The 25541-nt window shown below is 41.9% G+C and overlaps 2 protein-coding genes across 2 annotated transcripts; both read right to left on the bottom strand.

The window, feature by feature from the left end:
* Nucleotides 1-4557: 4557 nt before the first annotated feature.
* linc.pou2af1 (lnc RNA pou2af1) lies at nt 4558-6102 on the bottom strand. The gene is made up of 2 exons (XM_040131141.1): nt 5891-6102; nt 4558-5125 (listed from the first exon to the last, which is right to left on the bottom strand). Exons 1-2 carry the CDS (start codon nt 6095-6097, stop codon nt 4775-4777), a joined length of 558 nt encoding a protein of 185 aa, XP_039987075.1. The 5' UTR covers nt 6098-6102; the 3' UTR covers nt 4558-4774.
* A 6634-nt stretch (nt 6103-12736) lies between these two features.
* Nucleotides 12737-23691, bottom strand: c7h11orf53 (chromosome 7 C11orf53 homolog). The gene is made up of 5 exons (XM_040131102.1): nt 23682-23691; nt 22496-22596; nt 15536-15575; nt 14965-15269; nt 12737-13751 (listed from the first exon to the last, which is right to left on the bottom strand). Exons 1-5 carry the CDS (start codon nt 23689-23691, stop codon nt 13323-13325), a joined length of 885 nt encoding a protein of 294 aa, XP_039987036.1. The 3' UTR covers nt 12737-13322.
* Nucleotides 23692-25541: the final 1850 nt, after the last annotated feature.

The following is a 25541-nucleotide window of genomic DNA, read 5'->3' as shown; positions in this document are numbered from 1 at the left end:
CCGAATGCAGTGCAGCTGTAAAATAGGTGTTCAGTAAGGGGTCATTCACAGACAAGTTACAACTGACTTCAGTTAAGCTGAAGTTTAATTAAAATTTGGTTCTATTTTTACGGCTTTGACCACAACGTGTCAAGGCAATGACCATTTGTAGCAAATGATTATACAGTTAGAGCTGGTGGAAAAGGCTCTGCTCTTTGAGGGAGCTCTCAGAGAACCTGCCTAGCACAAGCCTTCCGCTGAGAGACTCGATCCACCCTCAACAAACACATACATCAACATTACACTCTAGTCAAATCAGCGGGTTCCAGCAGAGTAACACTGAGAAGAATCTGGTTATAATGGCGGCACTTTATACTTGCATAGGAGTATGATTGGATGTTACTAGTCAGATGATACCTGACTTTACCTGTTGTACTTCTCGTGGATTTGCACATGCACAGACACACACACACACTGCAATAGCAGATTCATACTGAAATTTCAAGTGCTCTAACTTTGAGTTTCACCTCTGAAGACAGCGGTTAAGATAATCTGGTTAAACAGTTGGTTATTTTGTCAAGGTTGAATTAAGGCAGGATGACCAACCAGGCAACAATCCCGGGGGCCCTGGAACCTCAGGCAGCCAGAGACTGCGGGATAAACATGTGATAATCCGTTTGTGTTCATGTAAAAGATGGGTTCACAGTGTTTCAACTCTCATTTAAACCAACAGTCAGTTGTCCATTGTGTTAAAAAATATATTCAAAAATCCATCTAAGGTATGTATGAGGCTTTAGCAGACTGAATTAGACAAATGAAATGGGTATCTTTCAAAGCTACAGCAGTACAAAATTCCTTTTGAAATCAGTCATTTACTATTCCCTGCATAGTACAGTACATGTGCAATTAATTAAGATTCCAGACCCTTATAACATTAGTGCATCAAAGGCAAAACAACGCACTGTGGGATTTCTACCAAAAGTGCACAGGCTATGGCCACCATTCTGGTACAGACAAAGTTCTGGTTGCTGGAACAAAATCAAGGGTTTCCCAGAATTTGATTTAAACAGATTGGTTTAGTCAGTTAATCCTCCTAAGGGGTGTGGCCCCCAACTCTGAGAGATAACTGAAATAGAGATGCATAGTGTTGTGATAAATGGATTGAAACTTCACAATAGGCTAGAATGTGTGGGCCACAAATTCCCTGCTCTCTCATCAGACGCTATCAGAGCCTTCCCAAACACCTGAAGGAGTGAAGCCTGTCAACACACAAACAGACACACACACACACACACACACACACACACACACACACACACACACACACACACACACACACACACACACACACACACACACGCAAGCCTCCCCTCTTGTGCAGCCTTGTTGATTTACTTGCCAGACTCAACAGCGTTGCAGGAGTGACCCTGGAGGGGACTTGTAGCATAAAGCAGACTTGTTTACAGTATGAGATCAGAATGAGGAGCTGCAGACAGATCAGGTTAGGGTGGATCTCCCCTGGTGTCAGTTAGGAGCCCCACATTCCCCTGCCGATTTACTTTAATGCCTGAGAGCCCTAAACTTGCCCCTGTCTGCAGCAGCTCACCGTGTGCCTTGCAGGGGATTACTTAGCTTTGACATTCAACTTTCAGTTATGCTCAGGGGTAAAAAGATAACGCTTAAAGATGCTGGTGTTTGCAGTTTATTAGGGTTTCGGGTATGGGGCCACACAAAGCTATACTCCATTATGCTTAGAAGGAAATGTTTAAGTTTTCAGCACGGGTAAGGATCAGGTTTTCACACGCAGGTAAGGTGATAAACCAATGGGGCCTCAATTAGGAAACACTGCCTCAAAATTGTACATGAAAGATGACACTTCCTGTGACAAATTTGGCATTTATTAAATCAACAACAGTGAAAAATGGAGTCTCTAACCCATGTGTGAGAACATTTGGGAAAAAATCAAGATGCCATCAAAAAAGTTTTAAGTTGTAATACACTCACAACATTCTTGTCACTCCCCATTTCAAATTACTCATTATTCTACTAATTATGAACAGTGTCTCAACATGCATATGAACGGCTGGCCTATGATGTGAGATGGTACGCTCCTTACGCACAAGAATGGGTTCATCCCGGGGCAAACCTTTGCCAGGTTTGTGGCCCCCGACAGCAGCGCAGCAACAGCAGCTAACTGCAGCTAACTGCAGCTAACTGCAGCCTCCACCGCAAATGGGGGAGGAGGACGGTGAGGTGTCTCCAGAGTCCTCTGGCTGCCGCCCACCTTGACCGCACCGGTGAGTCATGCCGTCTGTGAGGACACTGGAGCACAGAAACACACATTAGGCTAAGTCAGAATCCCGTGTCTGAGTTTAGAGTCTGACATCTCTGTCCTCTAATTTGAGTTAATATCGTTATTGTGTTATTCACATTTTTAGTTGGCAATGTCTAATTAATTAAGTGTTCCTTTGCAAGCGGGAAGTGGAGAAAATTGTCTGCCACTCAGTCAGCGAAATAAACCCAGTGGCTCATCTGAAAAAAACAGCACAAATCTGAAAACAGACTTCATGATAAGTTATTCTTTTGCAATACAATAAAGATGAAAATGATGGATTGATGGAAATAAAAGAGTAAATATACAAAAGAGCACACAAGCATACTCTGGGAAATATTACTTAAAAGGAGCCACTATTATTTTAACAAACTCAGGAAGATTAGTCAACTCCTTGACATTATTGGTGTGTGAATAATTTAGTGACTATTTTTAAAAAAAATTGACAGTACTTGGATTCTGCAGTAACTAATCTATGTCTCTTGTCCTAAAAGCTAGACGTAGGAAAGGACACACGGAGACTTGCTGCTTACGCGGTTTTGTGTTGCCTATACGGTCATGTAAATGTGTGGTGTTTACATAAACCATCGAGACTGGTGCTGTATAATGCTAGAAAGCAGAAACGTGAGCAGGATTTTAGAGATACTGGGGCCATGAAGTTTTTTTGTAAATGGTCTTGGACAAATAAATATAATGATGTCTAAATAGTAATCAGTCCAAATACCCCTGGCGTAATCCCATCCAGCTTAGAAGTTTTTGACAAGCCACCAACCAACCTTTGAACATATTTTAGTATTTAAAAAGGCACATTTTATATTTAAACTGTGCAATTACACAGTATTTTCGATAAACGTTATCTGTCTAAATTATAGTCTAAATGTTTCAAAACCTTATGTATCCTATTTGCAGCTATGAAATGCTGGCGGGGAAAGCTAAATCCCCTTCCGGTGGATAATTTTTGAGTTTTTGCTGAAAAACAGTACATTTTATTTTATTTAAAAACATGTCAGCATAGGCTTCACAGCCCCACCTCAGGTCATTAAACCATTAAATGAGGATGCTGCCCGAGGAAGAGTGCCAAGCTTGAAACACACTGCAATCCGGAATCGCTGCTGATCCATGCTTTTTCTTTGCTCTTCATGCCATTGAGTGCCAGACCTTCTGCCCATATTGAGCATATTAAATTCTCTCTCTTCTTTTTTTGCATTCGACAACTCCCTCCTTTTTCTCTGACTATTATCAGTCTTTCCACTATCTTTCCTTTTCAAGAAGTATTACCAAGGACATGACATCATTGTCCTCACTGGTGGAATGCAGCCAGAAAGCAGCATAGCTGCCCTATATGTACTATTTGTATTGTAATATTTTGAATATTTGTTCAAATAATTTGAGAACTGCCTAAGGAAGGCTGAACTAAGAGAGCATCCATTGCTTTGCTCATTAAGTTTTACTTCAAACATTTAAAGTTAAGAACCCAGTTATCACAGTTCAGGTTGTTGAGCAGCTCCAGTACTTGCAGGTCAAGTAGCTGAATGAGCAGAACAGACTTGTGGTCATTACATAAGCCGAGGGGAAGTAACTACAGCGTTCCTTGCTGAATTTCATACGCGTCGTACGTTTCCATGTGCTGCTCTATGAGTCTTTTATGTAAACCTGAGCCACTTGTGCCTGTTAATGTTCTTGGCCTGGACACTTTGTTGGAAAAAAAATCAAAATGAACTTTTTGAGTATGAATCCAAAATTACATATGATGCGCATATATGGTACTCAGTTCATCCTGTCAGCATGATTCAAATGTAATCCCTCAACAAGTATACATCAGAAAATCTGTTCCCTTCGACCTCTCTCGGGAAATTTCTCCCTGCAGGTTAACTCAAATCTTTCAGGATTCTTTCACTTTGGTGCATTAAAGCACAGTTCCGCCCCACACATAATCAGTCTGTGTTTTTTTATTTTTATTTTTTACTCTCCTTCCACATATTTGCAGTTTTCTGTGATAGGTGTACGGTAGATGTATGAGACCGGGTGTTACGCAACATGGAAGATAACTGTTGTGTCATTCAGGTCGGTAGGTGTGAACCTGCAGACGCCGATAAAATTGACCAAGACCACGACTTCACCGAAAAACTAACACTAACACTACACCCTGCTATTGCCTTTTTCATGTGTGAGTGCCTAGTAAACGAACATAAGCCCGCTGGTGGGTTCAACACATTTTTATTTTAGTACAGCAAAAAGTTCTATGTATGAAAATAAATCTAAGTTGTAAAAAAAACAGTAACTGATCGAAAAATATCAGACTTTCCATTCATTCAGCATTCGTCATATTCACTCCACCAAAGCACAAGCCAGTAAGAGCACACTGAAATGCAAAAGGGACCATCAGGCTAAACAGCCTTACTGAGTACTCGAAGAGAATCATATTAACAGTCAAAAGACAAAAAAGTACTGCTGAAGGTCTTATCATAGTATATTGTAACACATTTCAGAGCTCATCTGCAAATCCCTCTTGAAATAGCCCTCTTCCACAGGACAGGTGTATGGATAGTCTGTGGGGTTGAAGTAAGGTGTGTATTCGGGGGCAGAGAAGCTCTCCTGCTGGCTTGGCCAACAGTGGGCCAGGCAGTAACAGTCCTGGGGGTTGCAGTGCTGGTGGTGGTAGTGCTCTGGGGCAAAGCCCTGGTAGCTGGACTCCATCCTGGTGGGCGAGCCGTAGCAGGAGGAGGAAGAGGAGGAGAAAGAGTCCTGCGGTGAGTAGCTGTTGTGATCCATGGGGCTGCAGAGCTTCAGCGACTCCGGTGGGGAGCAGGGAGCCTGGGAGAGAAGAAGACATGGAGAAGCGTGAGGATTTATTTTTAACAGGCGTTTGCAATGGTGACATGTGATGGACATCTAACAGAGACTAGGTCACAGCATCAGCAGGGACACCCGTGAGTGGTGTTTTAGTTTAAGTTTTCTATGTGAATTAGGATATTTATTCCTTTATTAAAGCTACTGACATAATAATGTTCCTCCAGTGATGTGTATATGTCAAGCTTGACTCTATTTTGGCTCATGTATTTTCTTAGCTGTTACATACTCTCATTTGATTATTCTGTCAAACAAGAACAGATCAGATTACAAACAAAACAAAACCTATTGTAAATGTAGCCAACCAGCAGGCCAAAGAAACAGCTATGCCAAACCTCTATTCCAAAACCACACGATATGACGTTGCCTGAGATTTCAGAAAACGTTTCTCATTGTAGGAACACGATTTAAGGTGTTTACCATCGGTCTTTAACCACTCTCTTATTCGGCATAATCCTGTCTACTAAACTCTCATATTTTTTTTTTTAGTATTTCAGTTTTAAGTACAGTTTTGCCTTTAATTGTTTTCACACATACATTGAAATTTAATAGCAATCAACGCTGAATGATAGATTGTATAGCTGCCGAATATACGATAGGAACCTGCAGATAAGGACAGAGGTGAAGTCATCTTTGTACATTTATGCATTTATGGAAAAGGTATTGACATTTCTTCAAAACCCAGATTTTTCTAATGGAGTCTGGCCAATGTCAGTGGAAGACACCTACCATCACATGCCCATAATAGTCCGCATCTGAGGATAGTCCATGGCACATAGGCAGCGTGAAGGTAGGAGGGGCAGGCATGGAGGGGTTGTAGCTGCAGCCGCCGCCGAGGTTGTTGTTGTTGCTGTTGCTGCTGCCACTGTAGCAGTTGCTGGGCAACACCGCGTCCCCGAACTGCTGCTGGATGTTGTTGAATGCGTCGCCCTGCATCTGGATGTCCCACGAGCCGTCGGGGACCTGGAACGAGGCGGTGCGCGGCTGGAGGGCTCGCGCGCCACAGCCGCTCGCGTCCGCCGGGGTGGTGGCAGGAGGAGGGTTCGCATAGCGGCCGGGCGAGATCACGTCTGTAAAAGTAAATGAAAAGATGAAATCGTACCATAGGCTGCGAGGCTAAGTCTTACACCCCTGTCTTACGTGAGAAGCCACATACCAGAGTTCGAGGACCCCCCCGGGATTTGCGTTGCATTTCAAAATAAAACTCAATATCTGTCGAGGCCCAATCTACCGACATAGAGAATAAAGCGAGAGCTATCTTCAGAGAAAGGTGCGGGGTAGTCTCTGCGTGGTAAGAGCCCACGGGAAGACATTTAAATAGGCCTATAAGTTCAGAGAGTGATGTCATGACTCCCTCAGCCGACGCATTTAAATGTAGCCTACGTTTATAGGTAGGATCCCCGCACCTTTGGAATGGTGCTGTCAATAGTTGACAAGAATTGCATTCCAAGTGTGCTTTTCTGAGTAGTTGGTCATGACTGGGGCTTGCATGTGAGTATTTTGCTCCTGTTTTTTTCAGGGGGGGGGGGGCAATTTGCTGCTCTGGGAGTGCTTTAAGACTTTGCTTCTTTTAGATGAATCCAGCCTCATGGTCTGCTTTAGTTGTCTCGCTGCAACCTCCTTCCTACAGACAGCCATGGTTGTGGTAATGGCTGGATTTTCAAGCTGCACGCAAATTTAGACTGGAATTTCTAAACTAAACTAAACAAACAAACAAATCAAACAGATTCAAATGCTGCAGTAGTATAGATGTAATGTATAATGTACTGTAATGCATGCATTTGACACTGGACTTGGATATTGCTACTGGGTAAACTTACTTGGAAGAGTGGACGCGCAGAGATCCTGAAGATCCAAGCAAGCCTGGGCTATCTGTCCATAAGGAGGAAAGGAAAGATGGGAGGGGGGGCATTAGATATTTTATTAGAGCATTTGATTTGACTGGTTTTCACTTGGAAAAGACATACCTTTTCCTCTCATATGTCGTGGGGGGCTTTATTCTTGCGAGTGTATGTATCTGCATTTGTGCGAATGTGCGTGCTCATGGCTTGGTTAGAAAAAAAAAAAACACGTTGGGATATTTTCTACTGGAAGGGCAGTCGATCATTAACAGGGGCAGTTTATTGCTTTGCTCAGTGAGTGTTTTTTTTTTTTTTTTTTTTTTTTTTCCTCTCTCCTGCCTTGTCTGACACTGAAAAGGCAGAGTGACAGCGAGGATGGAGTGGAGGGCGAGTGGGGCAGGGCTTACCGGTTTGAGTTTTTTGCCGTTGGCTTCTCGGGCTCTGTGCCTCTGCAGCAGCTCTTTGACCGTGGTCTTTACCCGGACGCCCTGGTACACCCTCGGCTTGTCTGCACGAAGAGAACAGCAGGTCCCCTCATGTTTATTAAGCACCGTCCATGGCAGGAGACAATAATAGACACTAACTCCTCTGCTCTCCACCCCACACTGCCTTGCCCCTCCTCCGCTTGCAGCCCACAATGGGCATTCTTGCCTTAAATTCAAATCATAAAAATAAAATGTCATGCATTACTTTTTTCCCTTTAAATTGTGGTCTCTCCGAGAAATGATTATGTCGCTACATTGTCCTCCTAATAAACTGTTGAATGTAAGAGCTTTTACTTTGGTAACCCAAACAGCATGTTATAACAAACACTAAGTTGCTTGAACTGTTCGTGGCGCGTCATGGTCTAAAGTTTTGGGCGTAAAAGCGCGTTATCAGCGCTCGGCGCGCGCTGTCGCTCTGGGTGTTTTCGACCGCGTGTCCAAGACCCCAGGGCCCCCCAGTGTCCCCGGTCAAGCCCGGCTCTTTACGGCATCTCGCGGCTCGGCATTTCCTACTGCGCCGTCTGCAGACTGACTCACTGCGAGCAGTGTGCGTGTTCCGCGCTCCCGAGCCACCCAGTCCAGACCCGGTACAAAGGAGAAGCGGCAGCACACGCGCCACCGTAAGTGCATGTTTTTGATATTAAACGCGGATGCGATCGGTTAAAGGTTGAGATGGTGGACGCGGGTCAATCTTGAGGGTGAAAGACGAGCAGGATCGCCTGTTTGGGCTGGATAAAGGCGCTCGGGGCGACCGCGTAAAACGCACAAAGACAGAGCTGAAAAGAGCCTGCGAAGCGGCCGCGGACTACAATTCCAAACTCTGCTGGGCAAACGCGTCGGGGCAGTTGATCAGTGTATAGGAGCCGGTACCGAAGTAAGGTTTGTGTCGGCAAAGAAGCGCAGCAGCTATCCACGAAAACACTCAAGGCTTCTCTTTACACACCTGAGCGCCATGTTACCGGCGTCAGGTCAGTTTTGAGAAAGTTCGACTGGGCTTCAGTTTGAGCAGACAGTCGTTGTCTTGGGGGGGGGGGGGGCTTCAGTGCGATTTCAGCCTTGCACTGTTTATAATTCAAACCCCAGCTCAACTTCAATCTCTGTTACTTTATTCAAATCACCCCTGGCTCCGCTTTGGTTGTGTGACGGTGCGATGCAACACCACATAAACAGGGAACTGGCCCCGTTTTTTCTCCCCCCTGTGGGTGAAGCTCTATTAGGGAACCCACAGAGGACGCGTCGCATGGGTGCACTTAATTCAGACCCAAAGGTGTCATTTGAGGCACCCAGGAGCGTCGAGCGTCTTGGGAGAAGGGCGATTCGATGAGAGACGAGGCTCGGCTTCGAGAAAAACCTCATCTGATAAATATTCATACCGCTAAATGCTACTTCGTGATTTGTCTTAAATGTGGCAAAGAGTGGGCCAAAGTTACACAGCAGACACATCCCACTCTAACGCGGTTACTCATGACGCCCCGTTGCACAGGAGCAACCCGGATAGATACGGCTGAAATGTTTGTCCCAGCAGTAACTGATCCTCACTGAAAACCTCTGCGAAAACGACGATAAACACAAACATGTCCTGGCGCCACGGGGGTCGTGAGAATGAAACGTATCACGAAGTCCATAAAAGTCGGTAAAGCTGTAGCTCATAGTTGTGGGTTTGAATGGTGGTGGTGGTGGTGGTGGTGGTGGGGGGGGGACCCTCCTCACCCACCCAACAACTAGGAAACAGGTGGCATTAAACTACAAACATTTATAAGTGTAATTTCAGTGTTGGTCATTTTATAATTGACTTAAATCTGGGAGGAAATCCACATGTATGGGGAAAACCTCCTCCCCTTACAGGAGACTCTGCTGTGCTCTTAATTTTGCAAATTAAACATTCCCACCTTTTCCCCTCTCTCTTCTCTGTCTAACAGGAGAAAATGCTGCAGAAAACGAATTCCCGAGGAAAATCCGACGTGGAACTCACCAGACATGATGGCAGAGGTGAAGACAGGCTCACTGGAGAAGACCTGTGGGACTCCACAACGTCCTTTTCTGCCTCAGCAAAATGGCCAAGAACGAAATTTGTCCAAAAGTCTAAAAAAATCTCAACACAAATGTCCTGCAGTAGAATCAGAGCGTACAACAATATTGTAATATAGCTGTGGACATATTAGTTTGAGATTTTCTCCCTCCATGCCTACTATTTAAAACCCCTAGAACTCAATGATTTGACAATGATTTGATTGCGCGTTACTTTCAATTTGAATATTCAGAGGCAACTGACTTATATCGATTTTTCAATTAAAATTACTTCTCATGGACGTCGTACAAGCTCCACTTTAATATAATATATTAGTATTTTACACTTTGACCAAAAAGAAAGCATACTTTTATTAATTTTATCCTCCTTTTGCAATATCAGAGCATCACACCCCCCTCATTAAGCACTATAGCACTGGCTGCCTCATGTGCGCAACTTTAACACCGCGGTTCACCCTATGTCTGTCATCAGACGTTCACCGAGGCCACTCTATACACCGGCAATATCTTGAAACATATTTTTAAGCTTTACTTCGCAGAAAAACACAGAAAAGTGGGGAAGAAGTGGGCGTGGCAAAGGGCAGTAGCCATCTTTGGCATTGCAGGCCTTGAGCTCCTCCAGCAAGTGCTCTGTGCGCACTCACCCGCTGGGGGCTGTGGCCGGACGACTCTGCAGCTCCGAGCCTCCGAAACATTCTCTTTGAGAAACTCTCAACTATTAAAAAGAAAAATAGATGCCATAACAATGAAGATTGTCCACCGTTTGAGAAGATTTCTATGAACATTTAAAAACTCCCTCTTAATTCAGGACTAAAAAACATAACCTATACATAATCTATAACAGTTGATCAAAACTGAAATATATGTGATGTGTTAATAATGTAGAGAGGGCCGTGTTAAGAAGTTTGGCAGCTGATTCTCTGCATCAGACAGCAACAATATATTCACACCAGCCTCTATAAAACGTTGCAATAAGCATTTTAATTTTTTTTCGAATGTGGGTTGCACACGATAAGCGATTCAATGATTAGAAAATAAAGCAAAATATAAACATTTTGTATATTTTTAAATGTGTCATATTCAGCCAGCAGTAAACATCTGGAGCAATTTGGTCGCTGAAGCTGTTCAAACGTTATTCATTAAATCCTAGTGCTATAGTTGTCGTTGTGATCGTTTCTATTGTAATTGTTATTAGCACAACTATATGATCATTATGATTAGTTACAGTAGTGGTAGTGTCCCCACTCCATACATAGTGTAAGTGTATGATTTTGACCACGGTGACATGTTTGTGTGTCATATCCGCCCCTTTAGAGGCCCTCCGCGGTCATCTCAAGCACTTTTCACAAGGCTCCCCTCTCACCACACCGCACGCATCACGGCCTCTTCATCCCTGTTCTCCGGTCACCGTTACCAGCCATGATGTCCTGCTTCTCCCCGCAGTTCAGCAGCTCCCCAGCTCCTCAGCTCCTCCTCGCCTGCTCGCCGCCGCCGCCGCCGCAGCAGCAGCGGCGCGGGGGCTCCACCTAGCGCGCAAGCATCAGAACGTCCTCTCCCTGCCGCCCTGCACAGCAGAGTCCGAGCTCAACAGTTTGACACGACGAATTTCTCAATATCCAAGTCTTCTGCCGTGTTCGCAGCAACTTTTATTCCTGCATCAAACACCAAACCCCCTTTGGATTAAATTCTGGAAAGCGGCAATGGATACACACACGAACATATACAAGGGGTATGCGAGGAGATACAGTATGAGGACTGTTCAACCAGTATTGGCCTTTACTTTGATTTACAGTTGGTTTTTAGGTAAAAAAAAAAAAAAAAAAAAGGAATGGAAATTGAAAACATGGAGCTCTCTGGCAATTACAATTCTACATATGCTGAAGATGGGAAAAGTGAGTGTTTAGACAATAAAGCTGAACCAACCTGATACATTTTTCTCTCAGTGGTTTGATTGAAAAAGCTTGATGAAAAACAAGGGTCACGTCTAAAGGTCTTCTGGGTAACACTTTATTTTAACCCCCATTTTAACATTTATAAGCAGTACATGCAAACCATTGTAAAATGGTATACTACACTTTCAAGCACTATAGAGTAGATCTAAACATATTTATAAGTGTTTATCAGTGCCTTTGTCAACAACTATGAAGCATTCATAACTGATGTATAAAGAGTTCATGAATGTTTGATGATATAAAATATAAGAATAATATCTAATCATATGTCTTCCTTAGTTTCAACAACATTCGTAATTTTTAAAAAAACTTTTCTGTGAATGATTTATACAAGCTTAGACATGTATACTTAATACATTTATTGTAACACACCGTAAATTCAGTCAAAATGTAAATATAAAGTAATATTAAACCTGTATCAGGATATTATGAACATTTTTAAAATGTCATCTGATGCTTTATTACACACAATCAAATTGTTGTAAGCAATAATAAGCATATAGTATTTTGATATTCATATATATTAACCTATAATAAAGTAAGTGTAAGTGATTCATTAACATTTTAAATGATAATAGACACAAATAGGGACTTCATTTAAGTGATAGAGACGTACATGTATCCATAATGAACAGTGCTGACTCACTTCATCACATTTTAAGAAGACCAAAGGACTTTGAAGTTGAAGATTTTTTGTTCAAAGTTATAAGCTGTGTAACAGTGTGTTATAAACCAATTATTAATTGTTCATATAGTGCTTTTTGAATGCTAAATAGAGGGGGTTAAAGTTGAGTGTTAAGAGCTTTGGGTCCCAGGGCCCCCGACAGAACTCAGAAATTCTTAATTTCATTGTATCCACATCAAGGCATCATTTTCATAAGAGACAGCTGAAGAATTATCCCTATCATACGTCTCAACTTCTCTTAACTGTGTTATTGTTTGACTTCATTTTTTTCTACCGAAATTATGTACTCTTACGCACTTCTGTACTAGGGTATGTCTAACACTCTCCTTTAGAAAGGGCCAGAAGTTTTCTTGAATAGGGATCCATGTGCTAAAGCAGTGATTCCCAAGTTTTGTTTTGTTTTTTGTCTGATACTGGCTATTTTAACCATTTATCAGATACTTTGAGGTATGTCTCTTGACTTGTCTGCTCATTTACTTACCAGTTTTCACAAATGCACAGTGTGTGTGGTCACAATGTTTCAGCTGACTCATTTGGGGATTCCTGTGCATTTGGCCGGCTGTAGTAGGTAAATACACTAAAGATCTGCCACACACCACATGTATTTTCACCTAAACACAAATATGTGAACATATAAACTTTACGTTGTAATAAATCAAAATTTTTATTTTTTCAAATTAGCTGTGCTACTCCACAAGCTTACCCCATACTGCAGAACTGCAGAAGCACCACACGCCCTGTGGTACAAGAACCACGTACGTTTAATGGTCTTTAACATGTAACACGTTCACATGGTTTTTTATAACAAGCACAAATTCTCATATCATACACCATGGATTTGAATTTCCTATCTTATTTACTTTACTAAAACATTAAATTGTTATTGTTGTTTGTTTAGTTTTCAGTTTTAAAGCTTATTATTTTTTCTGATCAAGTCCATGCTTTTCAAAAAGACATACCTTTTTCCCCATACAAATCAGTAGGAATTTCCCAAAAGATCAGGCTTTAATATGAGCACACTGATGTTGAGGAAATGCATTGAAATTGTCCTATCAATAAAACACCTCCCAGAATTTTTCTCTGTATTGTCATGTGGTTGTTGAGTTCATTGTTTAACTGTCTGTGAAACTCATCTTCATCTACATTCTGAACCTCTGGCCTGTCACCCAGTCAGTAGGTCCTCCTGATCTCGTAGGGCGACCAAGGGCTCACCCCATCCTCCTTTGCCCAGGAGGCTTGAGCCTCACCACTGGGTGGGAGGCCGCTGTGGCTGTCGACCTCATCTGTCACCATCTTGGACACCAGGTCGTTGGTGGGGCTGCTCATGTAGGGAGGACAAGGGAAGGAGGAGGAGGGGTAGGAGCTGCTCGTCGTTAAAGGGTGGTAGTGGGCGTCCTCCAGGGAGTGCAGGGTGTAGGGCTGACTGCTGGAGACGGAAGCCATGGAGGAGCCGCGGCTGGTGGACCGGTACTGGGAGGGGCTGCCCGGGGGCTCTGGGCTGGGCATGGAAGGCGGGACGCTGACGGTGGCCAGGGTGTCCGGACAGAGAGCATCCACCTGGGATACTGGCTCTGGAACCGACTGCTCCCATGAGTCTCTCTGGAGCAGAAAGACGAGAGGAGAGGACGAATCAATCATTCATGTACTTCCTCTTCTGACTAAAGGAAATGTCTGTCATCAGATACCGTCACAATGCCAGGCTCCTGACAGAACAGGAGTTCTTTTGTAAGGATGTGATGTCATTCATATTTTCCCTCAACTCGTTTACGCCTTTAACGGGTTTCTTATGTACTCATAGTAGCATCATGCCAGAGGTTTTAAGATATCAGTGTCTAAACTTTCTGCCGCCACCTAAAATGACATTCTGCTTTCAGCGCTAACAAGATTGAAAAATTACATTTAATATTTCAATAGCAACATCTCTTTACAAAAGCAGTGTCCTTGTTACTCTCTGAAACTTTATACCTCTGACAGTGTTATGGGAATGCTCTTTATTCATTCATAAAACTATGGAACTTGAAGAGCTCCCTTCCTAATCGACCGGCATCTAAGAAATAAGTTTCAATTCACCGTGAATACTTGTTTTATGGAAAGACAACTTGCAGTTTTATTTTATCATAGGTGATTTTCTGGAGGAAGGCCAGCAAATGACATACAAAAATAACTTTACAAATACGCTAAAGCAACAAATGGACCAATAAATGTGAAGGAGTACATCACAAATACGGTAACATACATAAATATTTGGACAGTGACACAATTTGCGTAACTTTGTCTCTGTATACCACCACAATGGATTTGAAACGAAGCCATTAAGATGTGATTGATGTGTAGACTTTCAGCTTTAATTCAACAGGCCACACCTGGCTGTGAAAGTGATGGTCTATCTAATTACTTTTGAGCCTCTGAAAATGAGGGACTATGTATAAAGATGGCTGTAAATCCTAAACGGTTAATGCGATACTTTTGTTAAACCCCTTGGATTAAATCTTATGTACCTATGTACCTAACTGTAGCTGTTTTAACTGTCAAAAAAATAAAAAAACAAAACATTTGGTTAACCATAGAGGGGTGAGCTGCAGTGAAATGATGGCAGATTTGCATTTCAGAAATAAAGTTGAACTCCATCTCCTTCTGAAAACACTGGAGTTGCTCTTATTGAAATAAACTACATGATTTGTAAGGGTAGAAATGTGATGACGTAAATGCATTTACCCTTTGCTAAATCCCTACCAATGACGATTAAGGTTGTCCAACCCCTCTTCATTGCTTTATGCCATAAACATAGACAAATCCTGATCCTGAATCCTACCAGAAATAGATGTGAGGACTCTCCACTGAAGGGAGGCAGCAGGGACGAGAGGGCCGACGAGGGCAGGAAGGATCCTCCGGAGCTTGAGAAGGTGGCAGCGCTGCGGTAATCCCCAAAGGCCTCTGGGTAGTAGCTGTCAATGAGGGACGAGTAGCTGGACATTGTGGAGGGCTCGCAGCCCAGCGGTTTACCCCCGAGGGAGGAGGAATAGACGTCAGGGGAGAACTGCTTGGTGGATGGACAGAAGTCTGAGTCGGAGATGAAGGGACGCCTCATACCGTAGTAGCTGGGCAACATGTGAGACCCTGCAGAGAGCAAAATAAATCATATCCTTGTCTTCACCATGGCAGCAGTGGATGACACTGTCTAACCGCAGTGTTTACACACGTCGGATTCTTGAAATGTGCAGACAGCTGAGTCAAAAATGATAATAGGGGTCCTTTAAGCATTAAGTACATTAATAATGATAGTGCTGACTGAGACTGAGTGTTGGCGGATTTATCTTGCAGCCAGTGGAGAGCGAATGATGAAGAGAGATCTTTGATGTGTTTCTTGACATGCAAAGTCTCACCTGGCATCTGCACAAATGAAGGTGGAGTGGTTGATCCTCCCTGTGACAGAGAAATCAGACTTTAATCGTGTGCAGATTATGGCGAGTGACAGGGATATCAGAAGAGCCGAGTGAAAATGCTGATTCCTTTCTCACACGCCTCGAACGTTCGCTCTTTCATTTCATCGCGTCACTTTTGGTTTCAGCGTCTTACTTCTGAGAGTGATGGTGTCGTCTCCGCCCTCTCACCTTTCAGCCAACCACGTGGCCCCTGCCTCTCTCAAGCCGGCGCACCACCAATGCCAACGTTACTCTGAATTAACCGACTAACTGGAGGCCGCCACTTAAAAGGGAGCAGGAAATAAAAGTGGCACTGGGATAACTGGGTTTATGAAACAAGAACAGACTTTTGAAGAAGATTTTATTTAGCGAGCTGAGTTTGAATCATTTCCTAAATTATTCCACAAATGATTGTTTCATTCATATATTTTACACAACTGATTCAGATGGCTATTTATTTAATAGCCGCTTACTTATTTATTTAATATTGAACACTTTGGGGCTCCATATGTGTCTCCCTCATAAAATGCAAATGATTTCCATTATCACAGTCCTGCTTCCCAGGGATCACAGATCAGATATCCCTTGGAAAAAATAAAGAAAAGATCAGGCTGTCCCTGTGTCTTAAATATTAAACAGTCCCTCAGGGTTCCTCCATTCACAAATAAATAGCAGTTGTTTCCTTGACTATTTATTGTAATAAGCATAAAAGCAAAGAAAGAGCTATGTGAGTACTCTCCCCTCCCTCGTCATATGTGAATTCAGTGTTCCTATTTTGCTCACTTTCCTGAAATGAAATTTAACATTACAAATAGGGATATATAGAGGTGTGTGGACTACAGAGGACAGTGTTGGCAATCCACACAATAAGCAAAGGAAGAACAAGAAAATCAGCAACTATGAGACTAAAGAGTTCAGGCCCAGGAATGAGCACAGTCCCGATAATAAAGATAAATGACAACAGAATGGGCAGTAAATCATTTCACTACCAGAGAAATTCCCTCTCTCTGTCGGCGTCGTGCTGCCTTACATCATCAAAGCCTCGGGATATTCCACGCAAGATAAAAGGAGAGGAAAAGAAAAGTGTAGACAAGATACAGTATCTACCTCACACTACTCACACGCAATTTCACAATATAGTTTGTACTTCCTGAAGTGTCTTAATTTAATATTGGGTGTGTTAGCACTTAGCGCCATGCATTAGAGCAGTTGCTGTTTCAAGATGTTATTACTGTTGCTGTTGTTGTTGTTGTTATCAAACGGCCCTGACAATCTGAGACATACAATAGAGAAAAGAAGAGAAAAATCAAACGAAATAAATTGTCTGCTGATGACGTGACAGTATTATGCAAACAACAGCATACTGTGTGTGGTCCTCCAACAAGAAGCGAGTAAAACTGTGTTTACAGTAAGAAGTGCTAAGTTCACCGACGTACTCTGGCCCCGAGCCATGTAAAGCCTTGAGGGTAACGTGAGTGTTCAGATAAAACAAATAACACGAATGCATTCAGTGAAAGTACACATTGCTTCTTTCACAAGGCCACAAGCCAAAAAGGCAGAGAACCAATATTATAATGGTTACAACTATATCCTTGGCCTGTATTTATCAACCTGCTAAATCTAAAAGTTTAAAGGGAAGATTTAAAAAAAAACATTCACTTTTACTCCTACTAATATTAAAACCTATTTATTACATTTCTTATGATTTAAAAATACTCTTCAATTGAAAAGAGCCCCAGAGCTCATCTGACTTGATTATGAGTAGATGTTAGGTGACTGTAGTATATTTAGACATGATTAATATGTGAGATTGTCTTTACTTTCTGATATCCATTGCTGCTGGAGATATTAAAGATTTCACACAAATAAAAAGCCCCAAAGTGGATATTTGTTGCAGCAAAACATGCTGCTCATTAAAGAATGAACATATCAGACGTTAGGTTATTCATTGTCTCCGACTGATCATTCCTGCTCAGAGGACAGCCTACATGTGACTGATCATGTGATCACTTAACGTCGCTCTTCAATCTTACTCCCCTATACTTCCCTGTGAGCAGGAGTACTGTGACTCCCTTGATAAAGGTTTTATTGTTCCCCGGAGAACTGCTGTTCTCCTCAGTTTCCTAAAAGCATTCTTAAGTGTAGCTCATTAAAGTCTGATAAATGCAGGACAGGATCTTTAACACTGAGAGATCGATATTCGTTATAATATTATATAATAATCTTAATTCTTTAGTTCTTGCAAATATAAGAACCGTTTGCTCGTTCATCTTTCTCATAGTATCTTGAATCAGGAACATATTTGATTTGATATTTGATACAGGAACATCTCTATGTTTTTACTTTACTCTTAAAAACCTGTTGACCAACAACATTAATAACGAGTTTATCAGTGCGTTTCGATTCTAAAAGCAGATACCGATTGATGCAGAGTCAGAGGGAGCCGAGTGCAGAGACATGCAGCGCAGAAACACATAGGCAAGGTTTGCCAGCATAGGATTGTTTGCATATTGCTAGCATGAAAGAGTTGATATTATTCTTGTGTTGGCTGGGAGGCAAGCAAATTTGGAGGGCAGAATTTGAATGTGATTTGCCAGTGCCAAGACTTCCTCATGTGGCCCAGGTATGGCTCAGTGCATCTCTGAAGGCTGCGTATGGAAATTAGTTCGCTCAAGCTCAGACCGTCGGACAGTGTGTGTGTTTGTGTGTTTGTGGTAGAGGAGGGGGGTGTGGAGTAATGACGGTGGCTTTATTAAAGCTTATTTCACAGAAAAAGTCGTCCTTCCTATGTAAAACCCTCTTCATATTCTCATATTCCCACAACCTGTTACACGCTAATATTTTAAAAATAGGATGCCAGGATGTTTGGGCAGTCCACCTTAATAGACATGTTCTCGGTGAAGAGAAGCTAATGAAGTGAAATGATCTTTACTTTTTCACTGTGGCTCTCCATGTTCTAACATGAAGAACTCACTCTGTGGTCAGAGTTTGCTCTTCTCTCTCAATGGCCCTTTATTCTCAGAGGTAAAAGAAAAGCATCAGCTGCCATAAAGATGGCTTTAGTTATTGTGTGTCTCTGTGCATCATTAGGTTTTCATGCGTCATTTGTAAACATATGGGTAAACCTTGCATTGGAAAGGTGCTGAATTGAAGGCCAGATTTGGGCGGGTGACAAATGAATAAATGAATGGAGAAAACATTGCAAATGCAGATGCTTCCACACAGGTGCACTGCATGGTACAATTACGCGATTAACATCGAGTAAAAATTCTGACAGGACCCAGTTGATTTGATTTTATATCAAGACGGAAAGAGGAAAAGATCTAAGTGTCTTCAAAAGAGGGTTCATTGTTGGGGCACAAATGGCAGGAGCTTCAGTCACACAAACTGTCCAACTGGCTAGTGTTTCAATAGGAACGGTGACTAAAGTGACATCTGCATTTAGATCTACAGGAAATCAGTAAATAGGATCAGAAATTGCTGTCGACAACGCACATTTGATGACCGTGATGCTCGTGCAGAGTTCCATATGATTTGAAAAACAGGAGTTTCCTTCCTCAGGTGACTGAGAAAGTCATTGCAGAACTTGATCAGACTGCGTCAGTGCCAACAGTCCGTCAACAATTAGATAGAGAGGTATATTTTGGTCGCCTCGTGGGGCATAAACCCCTCATTACAAAGATGAATGTACATTTGAGGGTTCAGTGGTGCTAAAACCACAGGCACTAGTCTACAGAGATGTGGAAAAAAGGGATATGGTCAGATGAGTCATCCATCACCATATTCTCAACACGTTGGCGAATGCATGTGTGATGTACACCAAGAGAACGGTACAGGCCTGAATATTTAACCCCTACATTGGGGGGATCCGGTGGCTCTGTTATGCTTCGGGGGGCATTTTGCTGGCATGGTTTGGGTCCACTGGGCCCCTTAGAGGGAAGGGTCACTGCAAATCAATACAAATTTGTACTGAGTGATCACCTTTATCCTACGATGAAACATTTCTATCCTGATGGGAATGGTCTCTTCAAGATGACAATACCCCCATGTATAGAGCACGAGGGGCCACTGAATGGTTTGACGAGTATGAAAATGATGTGAATCATAAGCTATGGCCTTCACAGTCCCCAGATCTCAACCCAACTGAACCCTGATGGGAGATTTTGGACTGACATGTTAAACAGTGCTCTCCACCACCATCAAACACCAAATAAGGGAATATCTTATGAAGAATGGTGACCATCCCTCCGGTAGAGTCTTAGAGACTTGTAGAATCAATGCCAAGGTAAACTGAAGCTGTTCTGGTGTCACGTGGTAGCCCAACACCTTACTGAGACATTTCATGTTGGTTTTTCCATTCATTTGTCGCCTGTCTGTACCTGCATATACAACCGAGTGTGGTTGGAGAAGGGCCTACATTACAGTATGTGCCAGTTAGATTAGATTTCTTCTCGACAATGTGAAATTACTTTATTATAAAAAAATGCTTGTTTATATTTGACCCCAGAAAATAGTGTCAGGTTATTAAAAGTTACTTAACATGTACTGCTGTAGAGGAAAAATAGTCAAAATTAAACTGCCTTAAAGTGAGACACAGAGACTTTTGCTGAACTGTGGCCACAAGTGGCAGTTAGAGGATAAGGTTGAATGCTAAAACGTAGAGTAAAAGTAGCACAAGTAGAGAACAGTCATAAAGTCAGTGAACTGACTCTTTAATGTTAGATACACAGCTATAGCTGTTTAAAGTTATCCAACATTAGCTACCATCATAAGCTACTCATTATACCAGACTGAGTGTATTGAATTGATCAATGGTGTGGTTTATTTCTTATTAATTCAATTTTAATTTGTAAAAGGAATTGTGTGGGGTTTTTTTCTTTAAAAAATTACACTTTATTTTGTTCTAGAGACGTCAAATTATTTTGAAAATACCTGACGTAGGGCAGTTTGGAATTAAAATAACATTCAACAGAATGGATGCAAATTCAACCCTTCTTTGGAATTTTGGAATCTAGAGTAAAAGGCTGATGAACTTTATGAATGGATCAAAATTTTAAGAGTCTGACATTCCAATCGTTAGAGAGGCTGTTATTCCTATTTTCAAGAGGAAAGCAGAAGCTAGTTGTTTTAGCTGCTGGTATTGTCTCTTCCGTGGAATCACTGACAGAGTCACTTGTTTACTCTCCAACCAACTGCTGCTTCCACATGTAGGAACATATTTTTTGTCACTCCTCATGTTCAAAATGAGACACCGCTTTTGCACCGTGCATGTGCTGCTTCAGTAGATGCTGTCAGGGGGCATAACTTAGCAAACATCTCAGAAATGTACCTCAGCCTCACTTACCGACAGTGGTGCAAGTTAAAGGATAAAGCTTGCATTTTCCCAAAATGTTCCTATTGTCAGCAAATCCTATGAAAAGGCCAAAATCAACAATGCCTCAGCAATACCTTTTTGACTTCTCTGCCCTTCTCTGTTGATCTCAGTGACAAACCCATTGGCTCCTAGTAAAACAGGTCAGAAATAAGCTTTCATTTTCTAAAAGCTGCTATCATTTTGTCATGAATATCTAATGATTTAAAAAATATTTGAGATTTGAAACCTTTTTTTCAGGGGCTTTGAAAAAAGAATGGAGCTCTATGTCACAGAGGAATATGCTGTATCCGGCTTTGTATACACACACAACACTTGTTAGTAGGAAACATTCAGTGTATATTGCCAGCCTTGTCCTTAATATCAAAGAATGTTTGGAACAAAGGCTGAAAGGCGAGCCTGGACCTAAACTCTAAATAGATATATAAATGACAGTGTCTTTTAACATAATAATTTAATTTTAAAAATAACATCTGAGGTCGCAAGGGTGGCTGATGTTGGCATTGCCAACCGAAGCTCAATTCAATCACATGTATGCTTCATCTTACCGATCAGCTCTGTCACCAGCACACGAATTACAAGCTCACACAAGTTCCTGCTCTTCTGCTATACCACTCACAACTCCTCTATATCACAGTACATTGGCCTCGTGGTTATGAGGTCTTTGCTACATGCACTGAGGTTACAAAACTCTACATATCAAATATCACCGTATGCATTGCATCAGAGAGGGGTTATTTTTTCTTTGTTGCATCTAATGGTAATTATTCTTTTGCCTGTCACACAGTCCCCTCATTACCTGCGTCGTTAGCGGCCTGCATATCTATAGAGTGGACGTGCCGATGCTGGACAGAAACCAAACAGTGGTTACTGTTCTGTAAAAGCCTTTTGACAGGCAGTTTGTGGAAAATGAAAAGCCAGTCTTGCTTGTGCATGCAGACGTCTAAAGCCGAGTCGGATTTATCTGACTGTGTGTGAGAGTGTGTGTTGCAGTGCGTCCCTGAGACAACAATAGGAGGTTTGTCTGCGGCCTGCACACAGTGAAGGGACAATGTCAGCTGGCAGGTGTGCAGGGATCAAACTTTGCATAGGCAGCCTCATACACGGCCCTCTTTCTGTCTCTATGCTCCCTGTCCACCTCAATCCTCCCACCACACCTCCACCTCGGGGCAGTTTCTGGGAGATGATGGCCGTCGCCATTGCGCGCATTGTGTCAGTGTTCTTTTGTGAGGTCGGGATGGGACTTGGCGCTTTGTGTCTCTCTCCACACACACCATGCTCAGCTATTTACAGATTGGCTTTGCAAGCACTCGAGGGGAGCAGAGACAGAGGGGGAGGTACAGGTGGTCAAAGGATCAACCATGGATCGTTAGTCCACAAAACAAGCCAAAATGTAAACAAGGAGGAGAGAGATTTTTGAAAGGCGACCTCTTAATTGTGCTCCCAGCAGAATGTCAACTGTGGCTGTGCTGTTTGGTTTGGGAGAAAAATGAAGTGGGAAGAGACAGGACGGGACAAAAGCAGAGCAGTTTAGATGAGATTTTGCTTACAGTGTATCTGGGCCCATTTGTCTGTCTGGATCGCTTCTCTGCCAGCAGGTCTTTGACTGTATGCTTGACTCGGACGCCTTGGTACACTCTCTTAGAATATTCTGGACAAAACAGAAAAACCGTTTGTGAATACGCCTTTGATGAACATTTGATACAAATCCAGAAACAGTTTGACTTGCAGCACAACTTCATACAAATTTTCATTCATCCCCACAAATGGGTGTTCATTTGAATGTTTCACAGTTTTATGCATATAAGCGAATGACTCTTTGGGATTGGTGTGTAAATGTCATGGAAATTGCCTTTGGTTTGGTCAATGCAAATGGACTGCTAAAAAGACGCAATTTACTACAAACACTCGCTCACGCAGCGAAGAAGACTGGAGGGGTTATGATGCTTTAAAAAATCGACGATATGACGAAAGAATCTGACAGTTAAATAAAGATTCGAAACACTGCATGCATGAATCGTAATAGCAGCTCATTTGGTATTATATTGGTGGTCACAAATCTCAAATGTGTGCTGGTGTGATTTGGGGACATTCCTGGGAAGCAGAAGCATAAACTCAATGAAAATGCAAACTTTATAATGCAAACGGATATTACATGCAAAAAACTTTATGTAAAAGACCCCAGCTTTTTGAATGGATCTTTTAGATAAGCCCCGACTTTGCTCGACCAGTTAGTTGCTTGAAAATATGAAGCTAATAAAATAAAAGCTAATTATCATCCTGTAAGGTATTATTCCATATTCAAATATATGTCATTACTGATATTAATAAGCATACAAATGCTTCATATTAAAAGCGGCTTTCAAATGTCAAACATGGAGTTAGGCAAACTGTATTTAGAATACATTTTTGACATATTATTTTATCCTTGCTAATACATTTCTTGTACCATTGATACTAAATTAACTGACTTCTCATTGATTTCATAGGCACAAATGTCATCAAATAATTGCCAAAATACAACTGTTACACAAATTGTATGTGTGACAAATTGTCACACACATTCCTACACGTTCCTACTAAATTTCTTCCCATGCAGTTTGTTCATGAAACCGAAAAAGAAAATAATCGGACGTTAAAAATTATATTTTTGGAGCAAACTCTATCAGACATTACATGTATGTACAACAATCACAATGACAGCAGTTAGTCTGTATATGAATGAGTTTGTCTCACCTGTGTCCATGGTGCTGTTGAGCAGTCTGATACATACACACATACATACATACACACACACACACACGCACACAACACACGCACACACACACGCAGGCCTCTCTGATCTCCCTCTGCTGTATTTGCCTACAGTAGTTAAATCCCAGTGTGCAGCACCATACTGAGTGGTGTAGCGTGCCACGATGGGAGCTTTAACCACGCTGTCAGGAGGGCAGGGACACATGGAACATGCCACCTCACACTGCAGTCATGAGGAGGCAGCTTCACAAAATGACCTTTATCTATTTGTTTAAATGCAAATGTTTGGTAGGGACGTTTTTCAGACTATTTGCATCTGCAGTCAAGATTAGGGGGTGGAAGAGAGACTGGGAAGCAGCATGTCACTCCTCCGTGAGCCCCCACTCATCATCCAAATTTAAGGATATATTGTTTCCACATTTTGATTTAGAGCAGAGGGAGTTTTCTTACTGCTGGTTTGTGGGATAGACTCTGTTTTTGTTTCAGTTAGTGCTGTGGCATCTTTGGACTAAACAACACAGCTCAGAATGTACCAAAGCATCTTCTGATGTCTGGGGGCTGACAGTTTGCATCTCACGTCAGACAGTTGACAAAAGAATGATTTCCTCCCGGCAAAAATGATAATTTAAGAGAAAAAAAGAGACAGTTTTGCATAAAAGGACATTAACTGTCTACTCAAATATATATGCTGAAATTTGTATAAAACACTTTGAGCAAACTAAAAACAAATGAGTCATCTTAACTCTCGTTTAAAGGTTTAAAAGTTTGTGTCTGGCGTAACAACAAAGCTCTCATCTGATTTTTTAATAGTTTCCCTTATGCCTTCCAACTGAGACTCCTGTGGTAAAAATGTGAATAGCGTCGATGAAAATTTCCATGAGCTTCACATATTGTGTGATGCTGAGATGATGAAGACTGAACCTGGTTACATTTTGACACATGTGATTTCATAATGCCACTGACACCAGTGAGATAAACTAGCTAAACATTAAAGGTTCACAGTTTATGTCTGCTTGGTTTTGCATGCAGTTTGGCGTGATACGTTTAAATAGAGATCCTAACGCTGTTTCCGAATGTCACAGTGATCATGCATGTTTAACATAAAAGCCCTTCAAATTTCACATGCTGACTGTGTGAGCTGAATCACAATGGTGGTCACCTTATTCGCCTGGCGCAGAAATACTGTCGCAGGTAACCTGACACATAGAACGCTAACAAGTGAAACAGTGACCTACTGCAGCCGCCAGCTAGAAGCGCGCAACAGCACCACCAAGACCAAGTGCTGACAGGATACACACTGCACAGCAGATTATTTAGCTAATATGTGTAAATATGCTTTCTATCACTATGACAGACTGATACAAAGTGCGCTGGCATGTGATGAGAGTGCAGCAGTACGTGGGAACAGCAAGTGGTGAGACAATGCTGCTCCGTGCTTGTGGTAAATAGAAATACCTTGTAGGCTATATATATACAGTATAATACAGCTAAAATAGCTAAATTAACATCAAATAATTTAATATTCAACAAAAATATGATGCTGTTATAGTCAGTTTTGTTGTAGATCCAGCCTGCAGTTTCACCGGTTAACAGTAATGTGCAAAATTTATAAAAGCCAATTTATTTAAGTCTTGTATTTTACCAAGTGACTGTGACTCAATTGAAGCAGTGAAAAGTCTTTTATTCTGTTGACAAAAGAAGGCAGAATTCAATACTTGGTTATATGAACTATGAATAATTGGTTATATGTACTAATTGTGAACTGTGAAATGTTCTCACCCAGACATGTTCTTTTCTTGCTCCTCCGACTAACTTGGAAAAAAACTAGTTATGATAAAACAA

The sequence above is a fragment of the Xiphias gladius genome, chromosome 7 (genome assembly GCF_016859285.1).
Source record: "Xiphias gladius isolate SHS-SW01 ecotype Sanya breed wild chromosome 7, ASM1685928v1, whole genome shotgun sequence".
Lineage (NCBI taxonomy): Eukaryota > Metazoa > Chordata > Actinopteri > Istiophoriformes > Xiphiidae > Xiphias > Xiphias gladius.
This window is presented reverse-complemented; position numbering and strand designations above follow the sequence as displayed.